The sequence below is a fragment of the Armigeres subalbatus genome, chromosome 1 (assembly GCF_024139115.2).
Source record: "Armigeres subalbatus isolate Guangzhou_Male chromosome 1, GZ_Asu_2, whole genome shotgun sequence".
In the NCBI taxonomy this organism is placed as follows: domain Eukaryota; kingdom Metazoa; phylum Arthropoda; class Insecta; order Diptera; family Culicidae; genus Armigeres; species Armigeres subalbatus.
Window position 1 is genome coordinate 300,688,299 of NC_085139.1, and position 25,277 is coordinate 300,713,575.

The 25,277-nt window shown below is 41.5% G+C and overlaps 1 protein-coding gene across 2 annotated transcripts in view; it reads right to left on the reverse strand.

Annotated features, from left to right (window-relative positions):
- Positions 1–25,277, reverse strand: part of LOC134207814 (eye-specific diacylglycerol kinase) — a 312,235-nt gene that overhangs the window by 123,044 nt on the left and 163,914 nt on the right. For both annotated transcript variants that reach the window (XM_062683748.1, XM_062683749.1), the window contains one exon: positions 20,357–20,560. In XM_062683748.1, the coding sequence (XP_062539732.1) occupies positions 20,357–20,560 (204 nt within the window). The remainder of the gene's footprint in view (positions 1–20,356; positions 20,561–25,277) is intronic.

The window sequence follows — 25,277 nt, forward strand, 5'->3', positions numbered from 1 at the left end:
TATACGGCCGTCGCATTCACGCAGCAACGAGTGAACTGAATGGTCTGTCACTGCGGGCTGCGTGTGCAATGAGTAGAGAGGTCTTTTGTTTACTTTATCTTTGATTGTTGCTGCTCATCATTTTCAGTTTTCAGTGCTAGGAAGTGAGTGTGAAGAGGAAATGGTATCAGTATTCGACAAATTTCAGTCACTGAGACTGAGAATTCGCACCACTGGTTATACCAATCAGCATCATCGTAGCGCCACCGTTAACCCTTAGTAAAAGTTGGAGGGGAGCCATGAGCAGAAACAATGATAAGGCTCTCGTGAAGGTCAGTGTTTGTCTCCAACTTTAAGATCGGGAGGACAGACCTGCGAGCCACAGTGGTGTCAATATAGGTGATGGAGTCCCCATTGGAGAAAGTAGCGAACCCATCGCCAAGAACAGCTAAGACTCCATCCTCAAAAACTTCGAGGAGGCCAGCTTCTTGGGAAGACGATCAAATCGCCCCCAGTGTAGAATTGCTGATGATGTTGCATACATTCTGTTTTATCCCTGTAATTGATCAGGTGACGCATATTTCAATTCATTTATTTAGTTTACATTTAAACTGATCACACTGAATCAACTATTTGACGCCACAATACACGGTTTGAGGCCGCATTTCTCCATCCTCGAATGCGCTCCACGCTCGCCAAGTCGTTTTGCACCTGGTCTCGTACCTGCCGGATTGGAAGCAAACGCCATCTTTGCAGGGTTACTGTCCGGCATTATTGCAACAAGTCCTGCTTATCGTACCCTTCCTGCTTTAGCTACCTTCCTGATACTGGGTTCGCCTTAGAGCTGGGCGAGCTCGTGGTTCATTCTTCGTGTCCGTAAAGGACTACCGGTCTTATCAGCGTCTTGTACATAACACATTTGGTGCGGTGGCGAATCTTTTTTGACCGCAGTTTCTTCTGGAGCCCGTAGTAGGCCCGACTTCCACAGATGATGCGCCTTCGTATTTCACGAGTAACATTGTTATCAGCCGTTAGCAAGGATCCAAAATATACGAATTCCTCGACCACCTCGAAGGTATCCCCGTCTATCGTGACAATGATTCCCAGACGGGCCCTTTCGCGCTCGGTTCCACCCACACGAATGTACTTTGTCTTCAATGCATTCACCACCAGTCCAACTTTTGTTGCTTCACGTTTCAGGCGGGTGTACAGTTCTGCCTCCTTTGCAAATGTTCGGCCGACAATGTCCATGTCATTCACGGAACAAATAAATTGACTGGATCTGTTGAAAATCGTACCCCGGCCGTTACACTCAGCTCTCCACATGACACCTTCTAGTGCAATGTTGAACAACAGGCGCGAAAGTCCATCACCTTGTCTTAGTCCCCGGCGCGATTCGAACGAACTGGAGTGTTCGCCCGAAATCTTCACACAGTTTTGCACACCATCCACCGTTGCTTTGATCAGTCTGGTAAGCTTCCCAGGGAAGCTGTTCTCGTCCATAATTTTAAATAGCGCTACGCGGTTTATACTGTCGCCTTGAAATCAACGAACAGATGGTGCCTTGGGATCTGGTATTCACGGCATTTTTGAAGGATTTGCCGTACAGTAAAGATCTGGTCCGTTGTCGAGCGGCCGTCAACGAAGCCGGCTTCATAACTTCCCACGAACGCATTCACTAATGGTGACAGACGACGGAAGATTATCTGGGATATCACTTTGTAGGCGGCAATAAGGATGGTGATCGCTCGAAAGTTCTCACACTCCAGCTTGTCGCCTTTCTTATAGATGGGGCATATAACCCCTTCCTTCTACTCCTCCGGTAGCTGTTCGGTTTCCCAGATTCTGACTATCAGTTTGTGCAGGCAAATGGTCAGCTCCAATGCCATCCTTGTTCGTCCGTCAAGATGCTCCCATCCTTATCCCTGCACATTTCGGCTCGCGGCACGTAGCCGTTGCCGGATGCGTTGAGCTTCTGATAGAATTTGCTTGTTTCTTGAGAACGGCATAGCTGTTCCATCTCCTTGCCCTTCGCTTCTTAAAGGGAGCGTTTCTTCTCCTGAAAAAATCGGGTCTGCTGTATCCTCTTCCGTCTATAACGTTCCACGTTCTGCCGGGTACCTTGCTTGCTGAATCTGTCCGCACTCTTCGTCGAACCAATTGTCCCTTCGACTATGTCCAACATACCCGACGTTGTTCACCGCTGCGTCGTTAATGGTTAATGGCTCTAACTGTATTCCAGCAGTCCTCAAGAGAGGCCCTATCGAGCTCACCCTCTTCCGGCAACGCTGCCTCAAGATGCTGCGCGTATCCCTAGCAGCAACCATGTTCCACATAGGTTACTGCAACTCATATGTGACCAGATTCAGTCTCAATCAAGTCGCTGTAACCATTTTAGTCTGACTTGTGCTGCTCGAGATGCATTGGTGACATCAGGTTGCTTCAGTCGCTCTAGGTCGTACCGCGGCGGTCATCGGTACCGAACATTGTTGATGACGGATAGTTTTGGGCGCAGTTTAACCATCACCAGATAGTGGTCAGAGTCGATGTTAGCGCCACGATATGTCCTGACTTCGATAATGTCGGAGAAGTGCCGTCCATCAATCAGAACGTGGTCGATTTGTGATTCTGTCTGCAGTGGTGATCTCCAGGTGTACCACTACGGGAGGCTGTGTTGGAAGTAGGTGCTGTTCCATGTTCCAAGTTTCCAATCGTGATCCTTTATTCGTCGCCTGGGTCTGTACCGGTTATATCGAGTCATGTTATCTCTATTTTGTGGTTTTTCAGGCGGCTTAAATGGGCCTGAGCAAACCTGCTGTCTCGTAGGAGGGCCTTTGTATCAGGTATGTTTAGTGTCCTTCCTAACACCAGGACTTGGGCTTGTGCGCTTTCAGCGGCAAACGGTCGCTTTGGCGGAGCCTGCTTGCGGATACATGCAGCTTTCTATAGAAGTTTAACAGAGCCCAATGTCAGATTCGTGCATAATCAGCTTTTGAATCGCGCAGAATCTGCTTCACATTCTTGTTAAATATGCTCCAGATTCGAGCAGAATCTTATTTGGATTTTTGCCTACATTTGGAACCTGCATCACATTCTTGAAGAATCTGCTTCAGATGCGTGTAGAATGTACTAAACTTTGGGAAAAATCTGGTTTAGCTTCGTGCTAAATCTGCTTCATATTCGCGCAGAATCGGAGTTTGACTCGTACAGAATCTGCTCCAGATTCATGCAGAACTTGTTTCAAATACAAGCAAAATCTGCTTCAGGTTCGTGCAGAATCTTGTTCTGATTCGTGCAGAATCTGTTTCAGATTAAAAAAAAAATCTGTTTCAAGTTCAACTCTAGGTTTGTGCAGAATCTTCTTAGCTTCAGATTCGTGTAAAATCTTCTTCACATATAGAATCTTGCATCAAATTTGTAGATAATCTGCATCTGATTCATGGAGACTTGTATTTTTTTGTTCAATCAATCATTTCAAATAATTGCTGACCAGCATTGGTGTCATTTTAAATATTGTGTTCTGAAAATAATTATTCAGAATCCTACTCAGATAATCCGAGACCTGCTATCGATGCAGGAAGCCAGCTATAGACGCCCAGCTTGCCAAATAAAATGCATTTTTATAATGTAATCAATGCTCAGAACCCAATTCTACTGGTCTACATCACGCGATATTTTAGCTGCATCCGTCACCGATCGAATTGCTACGACGGTTTAACGGCCCTTACGAAAGCCATACTGGTTGCTTGATAAGCCACTAGCACACTTGGTATAGACCGACAAACTATTCAGGATTATCCTCTGCATGCTAAAGAATCTCACGTGGGGTTTCCAGGCTCTGGCAAAAGAACCAATTTCTGCCGTTTCCAACGGTCAGGGAAGCTACAATGACCGGCGTTATAACGTAGCAGGGCTTGAGCTGCCTCGCAGTGGTTGAGGTTTTACTGAGCTACTTGCATGCCCGAGTCCGACTGGGGGCCGGACAGTCCTGCCCACCGGATGGGTGCTTGTTGTGTATACTAGGAGCTCAGATTAAACACCTCGGTGTGACCTGGCAGGAGTCAGCTTTGTGATCTTCTGCTCCACGACTTCGACATAGCTTCTCCGATCGAAACCTTCACAGGCATACTTTATGCTGAGCATACTGACCAAGCCAGCACCTGTTTGCCATCCGCCAGAGATAGCTGGGGTGAGGCATCCTGTGTTCTCACGAATCCTCCTTTAACCGAATCGCGGTATCCTGGACACCGCACCGATCTGTCAGTGCGGCTTCGGTTATTTCATTCATTCTTCGATACTGAACTTCGGCCACTGGGCATAAGGCTTTCAACTGAGCCCCATCACTCCTTCTTCGTTGGCATTACATCCCCCACTGGGACATTGCCGCCTCGCAGCTTAGTGTTCATTAAGCACTTCCACAGTTATTAACTGCGAGGTTTCTAAGCCAAGTTACCATTTCTGCATTCGTATATCATGAGGCTAACACGATGATACTTTTATGCCCAGGGAAGTCGAGACAATTTCCAATCCGAAAATTGCCTAGACCGGCCCCGGGAATCGAACCCAGCCACCCTCAGCATGGTCTTGCTTTGTAGCCGCGCGTCTTACCGCACGGCTAAGGAGGGCCCCATCATCTTCAACCAAATTTTTATAGGTACTCGGAGCTCCGTGCAGCATCCCCCTCTGCGTTCTACGGATGCAGTTGACATCCTCGCCTAGGCCAGGTGATTTTTATCGCTTCGTATGGCCTTCAAGGTATCGAGGTAGCTCTTACCGTCACTCGCGTTGACGATAATCGCCTAGTATCAGTCCCTTCTGCCGCAACCATTGGAAAGTGCACCCTTTGCTTCACAAGACATCCCTTCTTAGCCACCGGTTCAGAGTAAGCCTTCCTCACGGCAAACTTCAGCAATATTCTTCGACATAGGCACTGGTTTTCGCCGTTTTCGGCGTATGTTAGTACTACCTGAATTTTTGGGAGGTACTGGTTAGGCACTAGCTTCATTCAGGTCGGACACCAACTCAACCGCATTAAGCTAAGGGATTTCCCAGTTAGCGCCATGCGTCTTCGGAGCTTCCTGAGCAGCACATATGTTACATCCAGATCACAACAACTTATATATAACCAGATTCAGTCACGACTAAGTTGCTGCAACCAAATTTGCATAACTTGTGCTGCTAGGGTTTGCAGTCTGACATGCTGCCATCTGCTTCTTTTTAGCAAGGAGACGAATTTTGAATTCAGTCGCCCTCTCCGCCCCTTGGCTCACCACCAACTCCTTCCTTCTTCTCAGTAAGACGACGAATCCTGCGTTCTGCGTCCCTACTGGCCACCGGCAGGGACTTCCAGTCCAGTATCGACGACTTCGACGACTATGACACAGATGGTCAACACGGCATATCTAAAGTCGAAGCTGATCTTGCGGCTATCCAGGAAAGACATGATCACATCCGTAACGCTTGTGATCATATTCATCTTCTCTTGTTCACCGCTCTCCTTATAACTGGCTATAAACTCTTTGATGGCTCTGTCGGGAGATTACGTCGACGTGGAATATGCCAACGTGTGGCATCCATATGGTGGCTGAGCAGAGGCACCGTTAGCTTCGGTAGCACCAGGCAGACTAGAATGAAACGATTATCTTTGAAACGTGATGCAAGCGGAAAAGTAACGCCGAAATTAACGTTTACAGTGGACTGACCGATTTTTCTTTCCGGCAAATTCAGTTTGACATGCTGCAATTGGAGTTTCTGGCAGAATAAAAGTTTTCACGAATAAATTTTTAATTGTGGAAATCCGTAATACACAACTAGAAATATTTTGTAAATTTACCTTTGTTTCGATGCACGAATTTGGAGCATGAGAACAAACAAACGCACTATAATTCTAAATATGAAGCAGCAGATATTTTTTTTTAAAATTTGCATTAAGGTTATAATTACATTAAATTAGGTTTATTTAGACATTAGATCTTGCGATGATTTTTTGTGTTATTTAGTGAAGTTACTTTGTGTTTTCTCTTAGCTGATGCTACTGAAATTCCCTGTCCTGTTTATTCCGTTGAGCAAATGAAATTAACTCTTCTTGACTGCAAAGACATTTTGAGGCAATTTAAAAAAATAAATATTTACATTTGGTAGCAACATCAGCCTCTTCCGTACCTTTTTTCTGTGTATAAATTAGCTCCTAGCTCTTAATGTCTGGATAACAAACCTAATAAAAAATAATACTTTGCAACCTCAGCTCCAGTGTTACAATTTTCCCATCCGGTGGCCACCATAATAATCAAATCGGAAGAACCTCTGCGTGGGGGAACGGGTCGGATCACGTCTAATTCATACTTCGCGTGTAATTACCCTTTCCGAGAGCTCCCTCCCGTCGACTGTGTTCCATTTCCATATTGCTGGCGGTTGGCCTAATTTTGCTCGTGCTACGCCTTTGTAATAATCATCATAAAGTAGCCTCCGGCAAACGTTCGGGCTGGTCAGTTCCGGCAACAACTTTCGTAAATGGTTTTGTTTCTCGAGAAAAGAAAACATTTGTTTTCTCGTTATTTGACTTGTTTTCTACTTTATTGGTGTAATGAGAAGTCAGTGGTGGTTTTCTTCTTCTTATTGGCATTATATCCCTCACTGGGACATTGCCGCATCGCAGCTTAGTGTTCTCTAAGCACTTCCACAGTTATTAACTGCGAGGTTTCTAAGCCATTTTGCATTCGTGTATCATGAGGCTTTTGACATACGAAATTCCCATCGATGCATATGAAAAGCTGATAACAATTTGAATGTGTGGCTTTTGTATTTACTATATTTAAAAAAAAAAGTTTTGTTTTTGACACTAATTCGAAGCAACGTACCCCAGTAAGGGGTCATACACTTATTACGTAAGCAATTTTTCTGGATTTTTGGACCCCCCTCCCCCCATGTAAGACTTTTTTCATACAAATGATTTTTTATTTATATGGAGCGTAAGATATTGGCCGACCCCCCTCCCCCCATAAGTGCTTACATAATATGTGTACGGCCCCTAAAGCTCTATATGGTTCCCTCAATATTGTTGTAGAATAACCAACAACAATTGGAACAATTGGAAGGTGAACTTCTTCTGCTTAAAAGCTATATTGCTCTAATAATAAATCATTCAATACAGAGGAGATTTTTTCCTAAAATAATTAACATTTACTTAACAAGCAACATATTAAAAACATGTTCACATCTCGGTCATTCCTCATACCGAAACTCAAACGCTAACAGTCTTTTGACCGCCACCACTTGAGCACAATCCCAACTTTTCCGAAGCTGGTAGTTTAACGCTTGGCAAAAAGTTGAACAACTTTGTCGAATCGTTTTCCCTCCCGTTCCGCTCCAGCTTATCCATCAGCAGACTTCGGAATGGAAAACTTCTCCCAACTTGTTGTGATGAAACGCCCATCGAATAAGGCATCCAGGCGTGCGCTTTCTGGGGGAGTGCGTTCGCAAATGTCCCTCCACCGGAGCAAACATAAGCAAAAGTTTGGGCACTCGAAAGTTCTGCTGGCTGGCTGGAATTTGACACCGAAAACTTCTGGATTTGACTTGGACATCGCCAAGCAAGCGAACAGAAGGGGACCGACCGACGGCCACCATATGGTGACGATGATTACGCTGGTGCCGGTGACGATCACGATGATGAGAATAATTAATTGTTCCGGTGATTGGCGGGGAATCGTCACGCTTTGCAGAAGTTTGAGCAAACTTTCGCACCCGCCCATCGATGTCTGGTGGCCATGCCATTTGTTGACGGTGCGTTGGTCCACGGTCAGAAATAAGGTAAGTTAATATCGCATTTCGTTCGCAGGGGATTGGAACGCATCGAGCATTTCCAACGGTGGGATAATTGATTGCTGGGAGTTTTTCTTTTTTCTTCGTCGGAAAGTGGAACGAAATGGAAAAATAATAATTGATTGATCAAGAACTTTTTTATTAAACGCCTTGAGCAATTGAAACTGCCGGAAGGAAATTGCCTGAAAACTTAATTCTTAATTAAAAAGATTGAATAATCGCGGGCAAAAATACTTGAGAATTGGAAGACGAGCTTTTTAAATTGATTCGAAATGCTTTCCCAATAGCTTGTAGAGCTTTCCCCGAAATATTAAGTCTACTGCAAATAATGCTTCCACCAGACAGTTAGAGAACTTTCTGGTGGTTTCTCTTAGAAGAATTGAAAGTTTCTTCAACAAAACTGAATATGTTAAACAGAAACTCTTCAACATGAGCTTCATCCACAAGCTTGGGCAGGGCAGCTGCTTCAAACCTTGAAGGATCTCGTACCGAAAGCTTTTCTTAGAAAGATGGAGAGTGATCCAAGACAGTTTGATAAGGCTTATTTTGAGTTGGATAGCTGCTGCTGAGAATTTTGTTGTAGTACATTCGTGAGCTTGAAACGGTTTTTCAATACCAAAAGATATTCGTACATTTTTTTTTCAATTTTGTAGATATTTTCTTTCCCAGAAGTTTGGATAGCGGCTAAGAGAAGCTTCAGTAAATTTTCCATCAAGAACCCTTTTTCACAATTTTCTCTTGAAGGCATCAATTAGAAACAGTTTCTTCTCGGGTTCAAGATTAAAAAACTTGCTATTCGAGAAACTTTGACCTGTCAGCAACTTATTGCTTAGAGAATACACCCGGATGCCTAGATAGTTCTTCAAGATGTTCTATATAAATAGCTCCGCAATGGTATAAACCTTATCCATAAGCTTGGAAAAATGGAATATTTCTTCCATGTAAGAGCTTCTAACAGAAGCGCAGGGTTTGAATCCAAAGAAGAATAAAAAATCTCTCACTTATCATGTCTGTATACACTCTCGATACCGTGAGAGACGTTTTTTTGGAAGCTGTTAAGGGAAGGGAAGCTGATTCGAGGGAATATACCCCATGATACATTTGTTTAAAAAAAGCCCCATAATGCGGGAAGCACTGGTTCTGGTGATGCATTTCAACTTGTTCTACACAGTTGTGCGGAAAAATATGGTCCCAACATAAATAAAATGAGAATAAAGCGTTTTATCAAACTCCCTCGTTGGGGGCCGCCTATCCGAATCAGTTTTTTCCAACTTGTATACAAGGGCGATAGTCTTGTTTTCATGGCTTGTTATGATTCGATTACTCCCATAAGTTTGGATAGTTTCTGAATAAAAACCACCACAGAGGTTTGCGCCGATGTCAACGAAAGGTATTGACATAACCATTGACATCCATGCATCGTGTTTAAAAAAAAAAACTTAAATAAAGAGAAAAAAACCCATGCATCGGTGTAACGCTGTTCACTACCATCAATGCAGGTGACCATGAGTTTAGGTGGTGAGATTGGGTCTGACTTCTGATGGTCTGATTCAAAAACCGTTAGAAAGGTGATTTATATTTTAGTTTTCTTGTCCTCTGATATACTAAATCCGTTGACACAGAAATATAGTTTCTTAGTATCACCACCACTACAGAAATGTAGGTGATATCGATAGCACTGTTAGTAGCTCAGTCATATTGTATCATAACAATCAGAAATAAATGCAATGCTCTATCAATTCAGAATGATATTTGAAACAAACGGCTGTTACTGACAGAGATCAGAAAGTGGAAACCTTCCTATATTTTCCCGTGATAAAACATGAAGCTCGATTACAATGAAACTGACGGATGCAAGACTTATATAAGTTATTTCTTAGAGGGAAATGCACCACGCGTCTATATTTTCCATGTTCAAAATCCTCAGGCGGCGAACCATTTTCGCGAGTGTCATTGAACTGTGAAACTGGAAGTTTAACTTAATCGGTGAAATAGTTCATAACCTTAGGATGTGATATCAACGTGGACGTGTTACATATTACATATGTTACATATTTTACATAAAAATATGTAAAATATTAGTTACTCATCGACGTTAATACTTTAAATGTGTTCAAAAATGCAGTTTCTTTTTTACGATTAAAAAGATTTAGCCACATGTTCAGCAGACTTCATATATATATTACATAGGCTCTTCCCTCTTTTCGCTTTCCTTTAATTCATTTTGTAGAAAAGAACTCTAAAGCAGACTTTAAAATATTCATCTTCATGAAGCAACTTCGGTCCGAATTTTGACAAACATCGCATGAATATTCAAAACCTAGAATGACATAGTCAGACGACTACTCCACGAACTTATTCATTAGACTGTCACTGAGTGTGTTTACTATGTGCAGAAAAAAACATAATTAGCATTGTTTATGTTGACGTTTACCGTTGAAAGTGCCTCGCGGATAAAAATCGGATTCAGTCCTGTGTGATAAATCACTTTACTCATTCGAAACGTGTTCAGATTTCAGATAATTTATCAATTTGTAAAATGTGCATAAATATTCAATGACTAATATTCAACTGAATATTGACTGTCCAGAGCCGACTATGAATGTGTCGGAAGTGAATCGACAAATGAAGAAAAATGGACTTCACCAAAAGATTTCGAATATTTTACACTCTGCTCTAAAGTACCAAGTTTGATTGAAATCGGTCAAGGGGTTTAGAACTTACACAAAATTGTGCAAGAAAACAAATCATAAGAATTTCAAGGGGAAGTTCACCCGAATTTTTAGATGAAATTTATTCATCTTGTAATTTCTATTTCCAGGGGAGAATGAGCCGCATTTATTCCAGTTTCCAGGGGGGAAATATCCACATTTCCTGCGGAAATTCATTCGAACTTTCAGGTAAATTAATCCAAACTTCCTGAGGAAATTCATCCGAACTTCCATGGAAAATTCGTCATCCAAATTTCCAAGGGAAAAATATACGCATTTCGAGGGAAAATTCATTTTTTTCTTTATTGTGTTTTTTTTAAATAGTATTAAGTTCAACACATAATAGGGGAAATACACCCAAACGAACAGAGAAAGCTCATCCAAAGTTCCAGGGGAAATTCATCCAAAATGAATGGGAAAAATCATCCAACCTTCAAGGAAAATAAATCAAACTTTCAAAGGAAATTCGTCCGAACTTCCAAGAAAATTTATCCAAACGTCCAAATAAAATTCATCTGAACTTCCATGAGAAATTCGTAAGAGAATCCAAGGAAAATTCATTACAGAATTTCCGCTGGAAATTCGAATGAATTTCCGCTGGAAATTCTATGAATTTCCGATGGAAATTCGAATGAATTTCCGCTGTAAATCGAATGAATTTCCGCTGAAAAATCGAATGTATTTTCGCTGAAAATTCAAATTAATTTTTGCTGAAAATTCAAATGAATTTTCACTGAAAATTCGAATGAACTTTCGCTGAAAATACGAATGATTTTCCGCTGGAAATTCGAATGAATTTCCGCTGGAAATTCAAATGAATTTCCGCTGGAAATTCGAATGAACTTTCGCTGGAAATTCGGATGAATTTCTTCTGGAAATTCGGATGAATTTCCCCTGGAAATTCGGATGAATTTTCCCTGCAAATTCGGATGAATTTCCTTTGGAAATTCGGATAAATTTCCTCTGGAAATTCGGATAAATTTCCCCTGGAAATTCGGATGAATTTCCCCTGGAAATTCGGATGAATTTCCCCTGGAAATTCGGATGAATTTCCCCTGGAAATTCGGATGAATTTCCCCTGGAAATTCGGATGAATTTTTCCTGGAAATTCGGATCCTCTGGGAATTTGAATGAATTTCCTCTGGAAATTCGGATGAATTTCCTCTGGAAATTCGGATGAATTTCCTCTGGAAATTCGGATGAATTTCCTCTGGAAATTCGGATGAATTTCCTCTGGAAATTCGGATGAATTTCCTCTGGAAATTCGGATGAATTTCCTCTGGAAATTCGAATGAATTTCCTCTGGAAATTCGGATGAATTTCCTCTGGAAATTCGGATGAATTTCCTCTGGAAATTCGGATGAATTTCCTCTGGAAATTCGGATGAATTTCCTCTGGAAATTCGGATGAATTTCCTCTGGAAATTCGGATGAATTTTCTCTGGAAATTCGGATGAATTTCCTCTGGAAATTCGGATGAATTTCCTCTGGAAATTCGGATGAATTTCCTCTGGAAATTCGGATGAATTTCCTCTGGAAATTCGGATGAATTTCCTCTGGAAATTCGGATGAATTTCCTCTGGAAATCGGATGAATTTCCTCTGGAAATTTGGATGAATTCCCTCTGGAAATTCGGATGAATTTCCTCTGGAAATCGGATGAATTTCCTCTGGAAATCGAATGAATTTCCCTGGAAATCGAATGAATTTCCTGGAAATTCGAATGAATTTCCTGGAAATTCGAATGAATTTCCTGGAAATTCGAATGAATTTCCCTGGAAATTCGAATGAATTTCCTGGAAATTCGAATGAATTTCCCTGGAAATTGAATGAATTTCCTGGAAATCGAATGAATTTCCTGGAAATCGAATGAATTTCCCTGAATTCGAATGAATTTCCTGGAATTCGAATGAATTTCCCTGGAAATTGAATGAATTTCCTGGAAATTGAATGAATTTCCCTGAAATTCGAATGAATTTCCTGGAAATTCGAATGAATTTCCTGAAATTCGAATGAATTTCCCTGGAAATCGAATGAATTTCCCTGGAAATTCGAATGATTTTCCCTGGAAATTCGAATGAATTTCCTGGAAATTCGAATGAATTTTCCTGGAAATTCGAATGAATTTCCCTGGAAATCGAATGAATTTCCTGGAAATTGAATGAATTTCCTGGAAATTCGAATGAATTTCCTGGAATTCGAATGAATTTCCCTGGAAATTCGAATGAATTTCCCTGGAAATTCGAATGAATTTCCCTGAAATCGAATGAATTTCCTGGAAATCGAATGAATTTCCCTGAAATCGAATGAATTTCCCTGGAAATTGAATGAATTTCCCTGAAATTCGAATGAATTTCCCTGGAAAATTCGAATGAATTTCCTGGAAATTCAGATGAATTTCCCTGGAAATTCGAATGAACTTCCCTGGAAATTCGAATGAATTTCCTGGAAATTCGAATGAATTTTCCTGGAAATTCGAATGAATTTCCCTGGAAATTCGAATGAATTTCCCTGGAATTCGAATGAATTTCCTGGAAATTCGAATGAATTTCCTGGAAATCGAATGAATTTCCTGGAAATTGGAATGAATTTCCCCTGGAAATTGGAATGAATTTCCTGGAAATTGAATGAATTTCCTGGAAATTCGAATGAATTTCCTGGAAATTGGAATGAATTTCCCTGGAAATTCGAATGAATTTCCCCCCTGTAAATTCGAATGAATTTCCCCCCTGAAAATCGAAAGAATTTTCCCCCCTGAAATTCGAATGAATTTTCCCCCTGGAAATTCGAATGAATTTTCCCCCTGGAAATTCGAATGAATTTCCCTGGAAATTCAGAATGAATTTCCTGAATTCGAATGAATTTCCTGGAAATCAGATGAATTTCCCTGGAAATCGAATGAATTTCCCTGGAAATTGAATGAATTTCCTGGAAATTCGAATGAATTTCCTGGAAAATCGAATGATTTTTCCCCCTGGAAATTCGAATGAATTTTCCCCCTGGAAATTCGAATGATTTTTCCCCCTGGAAATTCGAATGAATTTTCCCCCTGGAAATTCGAATGAATTTTCCCCCTGGAAATTCGAATGAATTTTCCCCCTGGAAATCGAATGAATTTCCCTGAATTCGAATGAATTTCCCTGGAAATTCGAATGAATTTCCTGGAAATTGAAATGAATTTCCCTGGAAATTCGAATGAATTTCCCTGAATTGGAATGAATTTCCTGGAATTCGAATGAATTTCCCTGAAATCGAATGAATTTCCCTGGAAATTCGAATGAATTTCCCTGGAAATCGAATGAATTTCCCTGAATTGGAATGAATTTCCCTGGAAATTCGAATGAATTTCCCTGGAAATCGAATGAATTTCCCTGGAAATCGAATGAATTTCCCTGAAATTCGAATGAATTTCCCTGGAATTCGAATGAATTTCCTGAAGTCGAATGAATTTCCCTGGAAATTCAGATGAATTTCCTGGAAATCGAATGAATTTCCCTGAAATTGAATGAATTTCCTGGAAATTGAATGAATTTCCTGGAAATCGAATGAATTTCCCTGAAATTGAATGAATTTCTCCTGGAAATTCGAATGAATTTTCCTGGAAATTCGAATGAATTTCCTGAAATCGAATGAATTTCCCTGGAAATTCGAATGAATCTCCTCTGGAAGTTTGAATTAAATTCTGTAAATTCGAATAAAATTCCCTGGAAGGTCGAATAAATCTCCTCTGGAAGTTTGAATTCATTTCCCTGTAAATTCGAATAAATTTCCCCTGGAAGGTCGAATGAATTTCCTGGAAATTCGAATGAATTTCCTTGGCAATTCGAATGAATTTCCCTGGAAATTCGGTTGAATTTCCTGAGATTCAAATGAATTTCCCTGGAAATTCGAACGAATTTCCTTTGAAAATTTAAATGAATTTCCTCTGGAAATTTAAATGAATTTTCTTCGGAAATTCAAGTGAATTTCCTCTGGAATTCTGGAATTCCCCTGGAAATTCGAAAGAATTTCCCCTGGAAATTCGAAAGAATTTCCCCTGGAAATTCGAAAGAATTTCCCCTGGAAATTCGAAAGAATTTCCCCTGGAAATTCGAAAGAATTTCCCCTGGAAATTCGAAAGAATTTCCCACGGAATTTCGGATGAATTTTCTCATGGAAAAGGGATTAATTTCACCTGGAAATTTTGATGAAGTTCCTCTGGAAATTTGGATAATCTTCTCTGGAAATTTGAATAAATTTCCGCTGAAAATTTGTTTGAATTTTCTCTGGAAATTTGAATGGTTTTCCTTTGAAACTTCGGAGTAATTTCCTCAGTAAATTCGGATGAATTTCCTCTGGAAATTTGGATGAATTTCCCCCTTAAAATGCGGATAAACTTCCCCTGGAAATGCGGATGGATTCTCTCTGGAAGTTCCAATGAATTTCCTCTGGAATTGCGGATAATCTCCGGACTAAACCGATTTCTTATTTTTTCGGCCCTTTAACTCATACAATTGTTTTTTTTATTTATGTATTTTTGTATTTTGGTTTGTACATATGTATTTTTTATTTATATATTTATTCAAATTTAACCAAACATCTGTTGACGGATTCCCCATTTTACTAAATTAACGGGTGGACACTAAACAACGGGAATTTCATTACTTCAATACTTTTCTATGAGAACATTAATGCCTTCAGAGAAATATTTCCTTATGTAAATGGACCCTTAGAATATTCAGAAAATTGTCGCCCACACAGTTTTACTTAAACATGTCCAGTTGTTTCAAACATGTTATCAAAACAAGAAGGAAGCGAGTCGCATTGTACATTTTTTTCAAACGTACAAAGATCGTGGGTGTTGCGTGAGAATGCATAATGCAGAACCCCTGTTTTATTTCTGTGCAGCAGACTTCGGGTTTTTATAAGTTTCGCTTTGTCGTTTATCTCACAAAACAGAGTAAGTGAAAACATGAGACAGAACGGGCGCGTTAGACTTATTTCTAATGTGGAAAACACCGTAGTTGTAAGTTATTTATGTTATTTTTATCGAATGTATTTATTTTAATAAAGTTTATTTAGCTTTGTAGCATGCGGTAAGAAAAGCATGTAATGTTTAATTGCAATTTGCCCTGCTGAAAGAGCGGTGCCCTTGTCCTGTTTTCAACAGTGGGAAAGTACACGGTGGACAATTTTGAACGTGAAAATGTTTCGAAAACTGTTAAAGGATTATAAGTAGACCGAGCTCCATTGTATTCCAAGGAGATTGGAAGGCCAAAGACACGAAGCAACTCATCAATAGGATCAGAAGCATCATCTGGAAATAGCCGCCGTCCAACGGTCATATGATACCTGCAAAACTAAACGGACCACGGACCATATGCTATTATTCATTAATTTAAGTTTGAAGACTAAGGCCAACTATTTATATAAACGTATATCAGATTAAACTGGTCTTCTTTGTAGTTTTCTTCCCGAATCATCCTTTTCATTCCCGTTATTTAGTGGCCACTTGTTACCTATTACCTGAACTGAAATTCGCTTTCAACATTCGATTAGGGGAAGAGGCCCCAAAACGCCCCCCCGGGGCAAAACGCCTTTTGGGTATTCCGTCATATTTAACCTTTTTAGTATGGTCGTAACTAAACTAGACCTGAAATTATGTAGGTTAGGCAAAAAAAAGTGTCAAAATAATAAATGGGAAGGTTGGAAAAACCAAAATAATTTTCTTATCAAAATGGCATCCAAGCGGAACGAGCGTAGTACTTGTATAGATTTGAAGAGGAGGATCGCAGGTATTCTTAAGGACGTGGCCTTCCTTAAGAAGCGCCAAAGGAGAGGCTGACTCCTGTCAGCCATAGGATTAAGATGGAGCTCACATCCCAAAATCTATCAGTAAGAGGGCGGAATCGGATTTGTTGAAGTTGTCAATCAAGGGACACTATGCCAAGCTAGAGAGGTTGAACTTGGAGTGCTACAACCTGCACCTCAAGCTGGCAAAGGAGAACCAAGATTCTTTCGACATATTCCTAAAGAAGGTACAGCGGGCCGAAGAGTGTGAAGCGGACAGGAAGAGGAGACTGCACAAGAAGAAATTGACCATTCTACGAGGGAAATCAGCGACGGAAGGTAGAACGACTAACCCCACAGTACAAATGATCGAGGGATTCGTTGTTAACCGTTCGACACAGCAGTTTACGGAAGAACAATTAGCACACCTCAACAAGGGGTTAGGGTATGCGACAACCCAGAAAGCGGATCTAGAGCAGATAATCGTGGATACTGAGACAGCGATTTCACGAAATGTTGATCAACGGGACCAGAATAGTGTGAGAAACATCGTAGCAGACGCCATAAAAGCAGGACATCATGGGACATCGAACAAAGACGAGAGGAGGATTTTAAAGGAGTTAAAGGAGAAACCAGTTTACTACATGAAGGCGGATAAAGGAAACGCAGTGGTGATAATGGACAAAGAGGACTACGATGAACAGATGACGACAAAAATCAACGGAGGACCATACAGGCATTTGAGAGTGGACCCACTACCCGGACTAATCCGACTTACGGATAAAACGATAAAGGAATGCAAGACGATCATCGGAGAAGCCCGGGTTAAAATGACGAACCCTGTGTTACCAAGGATCAAAGGACTACCAAAGATACATAAGCTAGGTACAGAGATGCGAGAAATAGTTTCATCAGTGGGATCCCCTACACAAAACTTGGCCAAGTGGTTAGTCAAGGAGTTCCAGAGTATGCCGAAGCCGTTCCCCAGCAGATCAGTTGTAAACACCCAGGAGTTCACCAAGAGGATATTGGAATCCGGAAACATCGTAAAAGAGGACATCATGGTATCATTCGACGTAGCGGCATTGTTCCCAAGCGTTCCAGTGAAGGATGCTTTGAACCTTTTGGAGGATTGGCTACTAGAACAACGGACGGATACAGCATGGCGAGGAAAAGTAAAGATGTATCTCAAGCTTGCAAGATTATGTATGAACGAGAACTACTTTACATTCCGTGGAAGCTTCTACAAACGAAGGGTGCACCTATGGGAAATCCGCTATCACCGTTTTTGTGCGAATTATTCATGGCGAATTTGGAGGACAACCTAGAGGAACAAGGAGTACTACCCGAGAAATGGTGGAGATACGTGGACGACATTTTCAGCATTATCAACCGGAAAGATCTACCCAGGATTTTGGAAGCGATAAACAACGTGCATAAAGACATCAAATTCACCCACGAGGAGGAAAAGGAAGGTAAATTACCTTTCTTGGATCTACTGGTTATCAAAGGAACAAATGCAACATTAGACTTCGAGATCTACAGGAAGCCCACCAACACCATGAGAGTCATCCCATACACATCAAATCATTCGTATCAGCACAAAATAACAGCTTTTCATCACATGATCCACAGGATGCAGACGATTCCCCTGAGCGAAGAAGGAAAAACGAAGGAGCTACAACACATCTTGGAAACAGCGAGGATAAACGGATACAATGAAAGAACAATACAAGCAATCATCAACACGGAACTACGGAAAAACGAACTGACAACACTGACACCGATCGATGAACCGCTGAAGAGGGTATCGGTCCCCTATGATCGACACATCACCCACCAGCTACGCCATCGACTGAGGAAATTCGGCATCGATTTAGTATTCTCCAGCAGAAGCAATCAACTGAAGACACTGTTGGGCTCCACAAAGGATAGAGTAGAAATGTTAAATAAGGCCGGAGTTTATCAAATTAATTGTTCACAGTGTGATAAAGTATATGTAGGTCAAACAAAAAGATCGTTAGATGTAAGGTTCAAAGAACATATTGCAGAAGTAAGTAAGGCTAAGAGGGAAACTGATAAGGGATTAAATTATGAGTTTAGGTCTAAGGTAGCTGAACATGTATATCAGGAAAATCATTCAATTACGACATCAAACATTAAAATTTTAAGAAATGTCTCTTCTCCGTGGAAACTTGATGTTGCTGAGAGCTTGGAAATCTACCGACAGGTACAAACGCGGTTGTTGAATAAAGATCAAGGAAATGGTAGCTCCTGGCTCTTCAAGTTCATACCTAAGCATTAAGCGCATCAAGCAAGTAGAAATAAGCACCGTAGTAAGATAAGTACCTAGATAAATTATTATACCTACGCATAGTATAAATAGTGTAAGCTGCGATCATTTTCTTCAAGTCGAGTCAAGTACGAGACACTGAAGACGGCCTTACTTTTGAGGTCGAAATACGTATCTGTCAAGATACAATTAAGTGGTGGAATTCAATGGGATTGTATAAACTCGTCTTATGACAGGTCAAAATTTTCCACATTTTGATGAAACATCTAACATTTTGGCGAGGCAAAACGCCTTAGGCGGACTAACCTACAATGTACTACGCGTCTCCACGCAATATTTATACTAGAATGCTGACTCGCCGACGCGTGGTGCGTTGTTCCCAAAGAGCTGCCAGCTTGAAGGCGTTTTGCCTCATGAGTTTTCCGGCAACGAAATATCACCACTTTTTTGAAATGTGAATATTATCAATATGATTGAGATTTTCTACAATTTTTAAATGGCATCAGCTAGCTATATTGCTTAACTGTTGCATGAGGTAAAAATACCCATGAAAATCGATACAGCTAAGAAATTAGAGCAGTCTTTGCTTAGCTAGGGCATATTGCCCCTCCTTCCTCTAAATGTCGTTTCGACTAAATGTTCATTTGACTAAATGTCCATTCGACCAAATGTCCTTTCGGCTATGCAACTGTCTCTAGACTAAATGTCATTCGACGAAATGTCATTCACTGGTGACAAGAGTGCTCAAGCCACCGTGCTTTGAACAACCTCGAGACATAATGGCGAACGTTTACAGTTTGAGAGTTCGTCGCTTCAAAACCTTGGAGCGCATCCTCAAGAAGTCATGTGAGTTTCTCTCAGAAATCTTGAAAAGCAGCTTTCATATAATTTTCAAGCCTCTATAACTCTCTTTCCGCAGTGTTAAGGACTCTAACTTGAACTATAAATAGATGACTTAAATTAGAAACATCGATTTCTTAACAAACAAGTTTCGCTTCATGGCTACAGTTTCTAATAACAACCCATTTCAATGTCATCTATGTATCTACCGTGCGTTCTGACTCTCTTCTTCTGACAGACTCTCCAATCACACTAAAAGTCAAAATATTGCTCACTACATTGACAGCCTTTCTGGAAAACTTTAAATAATCCACCTAGCGATGATGGCGCCTGTCCCGTACATTATAAAATAGTATTTTGGCCATAAATTCTTAGCCCTTAGTCGGTTAATTTTCAATTTGAAACAATGAGACAGGATTCTTCTTCGAATGCAGCCTGTTGCGAGTAAATCGATTGAGGGTAAGTGCAATAAAAGTAAGCATGTCTTTCTGCCACTTTTTGAGCTTACACGCACAGACATCAACTTAATTCGTCGAACTGAATCGATCGGTATACAACACTAGGGGTCTCCGGGCTCTAGAAATAGTTTGTTTTTATAGCGAACATATAGCCTTCACGCACCTTTACGTATACTTAGTAGTGAGAAATGAACATTAATTCAACTACAATAGAATGGTAGCCAATTCTTTTGGATGAAATTGTTTACAGGTGATCAAAGTCAGAATTTAGATTGAATTTGAAAATTTTATATCACAATAGACCTGAACTGCCAATTTTGTTTCGACAGCCAAAACCATAACAATTGCGAACATAAACTGCAAAGACAGCTGCTGACAGTGAAAAAGAAAGCAACAGCATAGGTGTAATAAAACGCAACTCTCTCTCTCTTTCTATACCTAATAGAAACCAAACCTCAGCTAAGGAAAGCTCAAAATCTCGACTCACCTTCCCGCACTGTTTGCACTTGCCCTTCTCGGTCCGCCGGTGGATCCAGTGGTGGGTCGTCTTGGTCTGCTCCCGGTACTGCCGTACGCCAACGTCCCGAAAGGTGGGCTTGCACTGCAGCTGCGTCCGCTCCATCAGCACCGAGATGCAGCTGGCGTGGGCGATGATTTTGCACGCCGAACACTTCATCCGGGGACCGTGCTTCTGCGGAAAAGAGAGAAACGAACTGACGTTAATCGAAAATCCCAAAAGCGATGTAAGGAACGTTAATTTGTGGACGGGTGGAAAATGCCGTAATAAAGAGTCTGGGGTCTCGGTTTGACAGCCAGCCCGCGTGGCGTAGGTCTGCCACTGCGGAGTGGAAATCTGAGGTTCACCAGTGTGGGAATCGGTCGCACGATAAAGATTCTTACAGAGCTAAAGAATGTGTGTGTGTGTGTTCGCACAACTCGATAATAAAGTTAGATGTCGACACGGTGACGACCGTCGCCGACTCCTGCTCAGGGGAGCGAGCTTCATCGTCGTCGCCGTAATCCCTTAGTGTGCCATAACTAATCCGCAGAATGATATCTGGAAACTTTTGCCATTACGATTTGGAAACGACCGACGCCAAACGAACGGGTGGCGATAAGAAATCTCGGGAACGACCATCCAGTCGTTCGAAACGTAAAGGATGCGTCGTAAGCGGACTTAGGCGAGTCGGTGAAGGGTTCAAAACAATAAAACATGAAATTTCATTTCTTTAAAAAAGTTAGTCAATCTCAGTTCAAATTTACTTAAACAATTGCACTTGGACAAGTACCTATTTTAAAACAAGAAAGCATGAAACGAAAAATATACGGAAATAAGAAGGTGATTAGGCGCAGAAAATCAGTTTCTTGTGCAACGTTGAGGCAGACAAATTTTTTTGGGCGACCCTGTGTTTTGTTGTGAGATGTGAATAGGGTAGGAAAATAACATAATGAGGAGGATTCCGAACAAAATCCTGGGAAAAAATAAAAAATAGGTAATAATAGGTAACTTTGAAATACACACCGAAATAAATTACTTCACAGGATTTTTTTTTAATTCAAGACAAAAATTGCTTCAAGTACGGGCAAAAATTACTTCGAAATCCAGAAAGGAATTGCCTCCAATTCTGGACAGGAATTGCTTCGAATTCCGGACAAGAAATGCTTCGAATTCCAAACAGATTCCGGACAGGTATTACTTCGAATTGCGAACAAGAATTGTTTACAGTTCCTGACAGGAAGTGCTTAAAAATCAATACAGGGATTGTTCCAAATTCCAGACAGAAATTATTTTAAAATCCAGACCGGAATTGCTTCGAATTTTGAACAGGAAATGCTTCGACATTCAAACAGAAATTGCTTCGAATTCTGGACAGGAATTGCTTTGGATTCGGGACAGGAATTTCTTCAAATTGCGGACAAGAATTGCTTCGAATTCTTGACAGGATTTGCTAAGAAATAGAAATAAAATTCTTCAAGAATTGATTGGAATTCCGGACAAACAATTCCATCGAATTCCGGAAAAAAACATTCTTTGAATTTTAAACAAAAAGTGCTTTGAATTTTTGTCAGTAATTACTTCGAGATCTGAACAAGATTGCTTCGAATTCCGGATAGGAATTCTCCGCATTCCGAATAGGAATTCTCCGCATCCCGAAATTTCCTATTCTCCGCATAGGAATTCTCAGAATTCCGGATAGGACTTCTCAGAATTCCGGATAGGAATTTTCCGAAATCAAGATAGGAATTTTCCGAATTCCGGAGAGGAATTCTCCGAATTCCGGAGAGGAATTCTCCGAATTCCGAAGAGAAATTCTCCGAATTCCGGAGAGGAATTCTCCGAATTCGAGAGGAATTCTCCGAATTCGGAGAGGAATTCTCCGAATTCGGAGAGGAATTCTCCGAATTCAGAGGAATTCTCTCCAATTCGGAGAGGAATTCTCCGAATTCGGAGAGGAATTCTCCGAATTCGGAGAGGAATTCTCCGAATTCGGAGAGGAATTCTCCGAATTCGGAGAGGAATTCTCCGAATTCGGAGAGGAATTCTCCGAATTCGGAGAGGAATTCTCCGAATTCGAGAGGAATTCTCCGAATTCGGAGAGGAATTCTCCGAATTCGGAGAGGAATTCTCCGAATTCGGAGAGGAATTCTCGAATTCGGAGAGGAATTCTCCGAATTCGGAGAGGAATTCTCGAATTCCGGAGAGGAATTCTCCGAATTCCGGAGAGGAATTCTCCGAATTCCGGAGAGGAATTCTACGAATTCCGGAGAGGAATTCTACGAATTCCGGAGAGGAATTCTCCGAATTACGGAGAGGAATTCTCCGAATTACGGAGAGGAATTCTCCGAATTACGGAGAGGAATTCTCCGAATTACGGAGAGGAATTCTCCGAATTACGGAGAGGAATTCTCCGAATTCCGGAAAGAAATTCTCCGAATTCCGGAGAGGAATTCCCCGAATTCCGGAGAGGAATTTTTCGAATTCCGGAGAGGAATTCTCCGAATTACGGAGAGGAATTCTCCGAATTACGGAGAGGAATTCTCCGAATTCCGGAAAGAAATTCTCCGAATTCCGGAGAGGAATTCCCCGAATTCCGGAGAGGAATTTTTCGAATTCCGGAGAGGAATTCTTCGAATTCCGGAGAGGAATTCTCCGAATTCCGGAGAGGAATTCTCCGAATTCCGGAGAGGAATTCTCCGAATTCCGGAGAGGAATTCTCCGAATTCCGGAGAGGAATTCTCCGAATTCCGGAGAGGAATTCTCCGAATTCCGGAGAGGAATTCTCCGAATTCCGGAGAGGAATTCTCCGAATTCCGAAGAGAGGAATTCTCCGAATTCCGAAGAGAGGAATTCTCCGAATTCCGAAGAGAGGAATTCTCCGAATTCCGAAGAGGAATTCTCCGAATTCAGAAGAGGAATTCTCCGAATTCCGAAAAGGAATTATCCGAATTCCGAAGAAATTCTCCGCATTCCGGAATTTCCCATTCTTCGAATTCGAAGAGGGATTCTCCGAATTTTGAAAAGGAATTCTCCGATTTTCGAAAAGGAATTCTCCGAATTCCGGAAAGGAATTCTCCGAATTCCAGAAAGGAATTCTCCGAATTCCGGAAAGGAATTCTCCGAATTCCGGAAAGGAATTCTCCGAATTCCGGAAAGGAATTCTCCGAATTCCGGAAAGGAATTCTCCGAATTCCGGAAAGGAATTCTCCGAATTCCGGAAAGGAATTCTCCGAATTCTGGAAAGGAATTCTCCGAATTCCGGAAAGGAATTCTCCGAATTCCGGAAAGGAATTCTCCAATTCCGGAAAAGAATTCTCCGAATTCCAGAAAGGAATTCTCCGAATTCCAGAAAGGAATTCTCCGAATTCCAGGAAGGAATTCTCCGAATTCCAGAAAGGAAATCTCCGAATTCCGGAAAGGAAATTTCCGAATTCCGGAAAGGAAATTTCCGAATTCCGGAAAGGAAATTTCCGAATTCCGGAAAGGAATCCTCCGAATTCCGCAGCGGAATTCTCCGAATTCTGCAGAGGAATTTATCGAATTCTGCAGAGGAATTTTTTGAATTCCGCAGAGGAATTTATCGAATTCTGCAGAGGAATTTTTTGAATTCCGCAGAGGAATTCTCCGAATTTCAAAAAGGAATTCTCCGAATTCCGAAGAGGAATTCTCCGAATTCCGAAGAGGAATTCTCCGAATTCCGAAGAGGAATTCTCCGAATTCCGAAGAGGAATTCTCCGAATTCCGAAGAGGAATTCTCCGAATTCCGAAGAGGAATTCTCCGAATTCCGAAGAGGAATTCTCCGAATTCCGGAGAGGAATTCTCCGAATTCCGGAGAGGAATTCTCCGAATTCCGGAGAGGAATTCTCCGAATTCCGGAGAGGAATTCTCCGAATTCCGGAGAGGAATTCTCCGAATTCCGGAGAGGAATTCTCCGAATTCCGGAGAGGAATTCTCCGAATTCCGGAGAGGAATTCTCCGAATTCCGGAGAGGAATTCTCCGAATTCCGGAGAGGAATTCTCCGAATTCCGGAGAGGAATTCTCCGAATTCCGGGGAGGAATTCTCCGAATTCCGGAGAGGAATTCTCCGAATTCCGGAGAGGAATTCTCCGAATTCCGGAGAGGAATTCTCCGAATTCCGGAGAGGAATTCTCCGAATTCCGGAGAGGAATTCTCCGAATTCCGGAGAGGAATTCTCCGAATTCCGGAGAGGAATTCTCCGAATTCCGGAGAGGAATTCTCCGAATTCCGGAGAGGAATTCTCCGAATTCCGGAGAGGAATTCTCCGAATTCCGGAGAGGAATTCTCCGAATTCCGGAGAGGAATTCTCCAAATTCCAGGAAGGAATTCTCCGAATTCCAGGAAGGAATTCTCCGAATTCCGGGAAGGAATTCTTCGAATTCCGGTAATAAATTCTCCGAATTCCGGTAATGAATTCTTCGAATTCCGATAATGAATTCTCCGAATTCCGGGAAGGAATTCTCCGAATTCCGGAAAGGAATTCTCCGAATTCCGGAAAGGAATTCTCCGAATTCCGGAAAGGAATTCTCCGAATTCCGGAAAGGAATTCTCCGAATTCCGGAAAGGAATTCTCCGAATTCGGGAAGGAATTCTCCGAATTCGGGAAGGAATTCTCCGAATTCCGGAAAGGAATTCTCCGAATTCCGGAAAGGAATTCTCCGAATTCCGGAAAGGAATTCTCCGAATTCCGGAAAGGAATTCTCCGAATTCCGGAAAGGAATTCTCCGAATTCCGGAAAGGAATTCTCCGAATTTCGGGAAGCAATTCTCCGAATTCCGGGAAGGAATTCTCCGAATTCCGCGAAGGAATTCTCCGAATTTCGAGAAGGAATTCTTTGAATTCCGGGAAGGAATACTCCGGATTCCGGGAAGAAATTCTCCGAATTACAG